This window comes from Otolemur garnettii, unplaced genomic scaffold (assembly GCF_000181295.1).
Source record: "Otolemur garnettii isolate 467f Iridium unplaced genomic scaffold, OtoGar3 scaffold00261, whole genome shotgun sequence".
Taxonomy (NCBI): Eukaryota; Metazoa; Chordata; class Mammalia; order Primates; family Galagidae; genus Otolemur; species Otolemur garnettii.
The window spans coordinates 738471-742168 of record NW_003852656.1 but is presented as its reverse complement, the minus strand read 5'-3'; the positions used below and the strand labels follow the sequence as shown (position 1 = coordinate 742168).

The window sequence follows — 3698 nt, the reverse complement described above, 5'->3', positions numbered from 1 at the left end:
GAGGCTCTATCTCAAAAAAAAAAAAAAAAAAAAAAAGAAAGAGCTTGTAGTGATGGTGTCACTGGCAGTAACCATGCACTGCACTTACAGTGTCTCCATCTCCAAGGACTGAGGCCACCGTAAGTGTAGTTCCCCACCCAGATCTCTGTACATGGCCCCTTTGCTAAGCAGAAGCTCAGCCACACACTGGCTAAGGTAGGAGGAATACACCAAGCCTTTCCTGTCTGCCTAAGCAGCTGGCAATAAGTGGTAGGCCACGTTGCTTGGCCAGTCATCTGGGTCACCGGGGAAACCAGTAGTAGAAAAAGGAATAGAAACACAGTGGGGCTGTGATGACTGATGGAGATCACTCTGTGTCAATACCTCCTGTAGAGTGCCAGCATAACCTCACAAATCTATGGTCCCTACAGTTTGCAATTCCCTCCTCCTTCCATCCAAGAATCCCTCATACCAGCCCTGTGAAGGATGGGACCTATGTGACAGATGTCACTATTTCCTTTCTACAAATGGGCAGTCTGATAAACTGCCCAGGGATACACAGCCAGCATGTAGTGTCGGGCTTGACCCAGTAAACAGACCCTGGATCTTGGATGTTCTCTAATTTGTCTTTCCAAAATGGTTTGGCAGGACATGGAACCTGATAATGGAGCCCCATGATGCTGGTTGACTCTCTGGCAGATCCATGTGAATGTACTTTTGCCACTGAATTGTATACTTAAAAATGGCTAAAATGGTAAATTCTGTCATATGTATTTTACTACAATAAAAAAAATTAAGAAAACTCCCAATGTTCTTTAATAAATGCTTAAGCATTTTGCAATTTTATTGAAGAGATCTGCGTTGAGGGAGAGCCAAAAAGGCCTGGGAATCATAAGGAGGTTGACAGAAAGGGAGAGACAAGCTGGAGCTTCTCTCCCCTCACTCCCACCTCTTGCCACTAGCAGCTCCAGGCTCTTACTCTAGCATTCATCAGGTCAGAAAGTCCCAGTGTCCCACCCCAGGAGGGGTGTCTCTCTGATACCCCAGCTTCTAGCCCCTTGGAGGCCTTTTCTCCTCACTTTCTGGGCTTAAGTTAAGCAGTCATAAGTTGGGAGTCCAGTCTCTGCAGCAGACTTGTTCTGTCTGGTAGAAAAGCCCTTTCCTTTTCTGGGCCTCAGTGTCCTTTACATGTGCAATGGGGGCTCAGGAGGCTTCCCAACTCTTCCTGCCTAAACACTACGTGATTCCCGTAGCACTGATATCTCATTTTCACCCTGTCTGGATTCTAGAAGAAACCCTGCTGCCCTGAAGGTCGAGCCTGCGGTGATCGCCTTAGTCAGCCCCAGGAGGCAAAGCCTGCGGGAGTTCAGAACCGCGCTTCGGTGCTGGGAGCAGCGGCGAGGTTACCTGGAGACCATTCCTTAGAAAAAAAAAAGAGAGGGCTGGTGGGGTGAGATGCGTCCTGGCACCAACGCCGAGGCAGCCCTCAGCAAGGGAACACAAACCCAGCTCCTGCATGCGACTGCCAGGTTACGCTGTGACGCTGGCAGGCTGCCAGGCTCATTTGCCAAATGAATAAACCAACCAAAGCAAATGGGCCACGTGGGGCGGGGCCCAAAGTGCAAGCAGGCGGCCTAAGTCGAGATCTAGGCCGGGGCGGGGCCTAGGGTGGGGCTTGTGGCCAAACCCGCGCGGCGGTGTCTCTGCGCGGCGAGTCAATACCCACGGGTGGCAGCGGCATGGCAGCGGAACAGCGGGGAAAAGCCGACACCCTGGCCCTGCGGCGGCGGCTGCTCAGGTACTCGGATGACGGCGGCGCGGGGCGGGGCAAGGCGGGGAGCGCACGCACGGCGCACGCGCGTTCACAGCAGAGCCCTCGGAGCCCCAGCCCCGCCCTGGCTTGACCGGGCTAGAACTCCGCTGGGGCCCGGAAGCTGGCGACGCGTGGCTGGGGAAGTCGGGCTCCGCGGCCTCCTCCTCAGCGCAGGGTCCTGTCGCCCTTCGGCTCCCTCTGCGTCTCAGGACCCCGCCCGCGCCGCTCTTCCGGCTCTCGCAGGCTCGCTGGGCAGCCTTTGCCTGCGGCAGAAGCCCTTTGCCCTGGCACCTAGGAGGGTGGTGGCCGGTCTGCATGACCTGGGAGTTACCGGAAAGGGGCTGAAAGTTTAGAGCAAGATTGGGGGTGGGGTAGTCATTTCTGGACAGCTTTAGAGAAAGTCTCCACGAGCGGCCGTGGGTGGGCCATGGAGGTCTGTGAGGCGGCCTCCCACCAGAACTCAGGGCGGGCACCTATTGGGGACAGCTGGTCAGGAGCCTTTAGGGCTGAGCGTCAGCCACCTAACGTGGGTGCCTTCCATCCCACCCATCCCAGCAAGCAAATGCAGCCTTACAGAACGCCCGCCGGTCTGGAGCAACCACCTTTTCCCAGGATCCAAGGGCCTGATGCAGGCACATGCAGAAATGAGCAAGGCCACAAAGGCATAACATGACTTAAGAAATGATTTTAAGTTTCAGCAACTTCTTAACCTCATCTGTTTCCTTATTCATAGCCACATGGGGACTAGAGAGACTGGAGGCAGGGAAGCACCACAATGCCCTTCAAGCTTTTGTCCTTTCCACAAACTAGGAAATGGGGGGAGAGGTCTGTGACGGGTGGACTTCTCCCTTCAGGCTTTCAGACATGGGTGTCTCCTCCTTGCCTGTCCCACAGCTCTTCTTGCAGACTCTTTTTCCCTGAGGATCCTGTTAAGGTTGTCTGGGGCCACGGGCAGTACATGTACGATGAACAGGGGGCAGAATACATCGATTGCATCAACAATGTGGCTCACGGTCAGTATCATACTTCAGGCTGGCAGGGTAGGAGAGAAGGCTGAAGCTGTGAACCTGGACCCAGGGTGTCCCTGAGGTTGCAGAGAAGTACAGAGAAGCTCAGTTGAGTTGAGGCATTTTCTTTGTGCACAGGAGGCCTGATACTTGTGATGTAGAAACCTCAAAGCCAGAGGCTGTGCTAAACCAGGCAGAAGTCAGAGATCTAGGTCTGTGGAGCCAGTTCCACTTGGGACTGATGATGAGCTCGGAGGGTGGCAAAGAGCCCAACTATGACCAACAAAACAGCAGGATGTCGGTGTCATGGCAGGCTTTAACCCCACTGATCATCTCAGGCTCTGGGCAAGGAAACTGAGATAGAGACTCCATCATCTGGGTGGAGCTGCCACAGCTGGTAGAAGGAAGGGGGGGCCCTGACTCAGCAAAGATGTAAAGCAGGGACTCTAGTCCCAGAATGCTTGAGCTCAGATCCCCAACCATGTAGTGACTTTGTGGTCTTGGACAAGTTGCTTAATTCTCTGTACCTCAGTTTGTTCATCTGTAAAATAGACATGATAATGCTAGGTACCTACCTCAAGGTGTTTGGGGGAATTGTGTTATTTCATGTACCTAACTTGTTTTGAATGTACCTGGCACGCGGTGAGCTCTGAATCCATGTCACTGTTAGCTTGGCCTCTGGCCTCTGGCTCCCGCTGAGGGGTGAAGTCAAACCCATTGACAATTACTTCCCACCCCCTACCTTTGTCAAGCAGAATTCTTTTTTTTTTTAATTTATTTATTTTATTGAATGGTAACTATGTACATTAATGCACTTCTGTCAAGCAGAATTCTTAGGGTGACCAGATTTTAACATCGTTAAGGCGGGACAACATGGCCGGAGGGCAGGGCAGGGGGCC

General features: G+C 53.1%; 1 protein-coding gene across 1 annotated transcript in view; it reads left to right on the top strand.

Annotated features, from left to right (window-relative positions):
• The first annotated feature begins 1671 nt into the window (after positions 1-1671).
• Positions 1672-3698, top strand: part of PHYKPL (5-phosphohydroxy-L-lysine phospho-lyase) — a 33172-nt gene continuing 31145 nt past the window's right edge. Inside the window, exons 1-2 of the mRNA XM_012813369.2 lie at positions 1672-1777; positions 2687-2805. Of these exons, the coding sequence (XP_012668823.1) occupies positions 1719-1777; positions 2687-2805 (178 nt within the window). The 5' untranslated portion in view covers positions 1672-1718. The remainder of the gene's footprint in view (positions 1778-2686; positions 2806-3698) is intronic.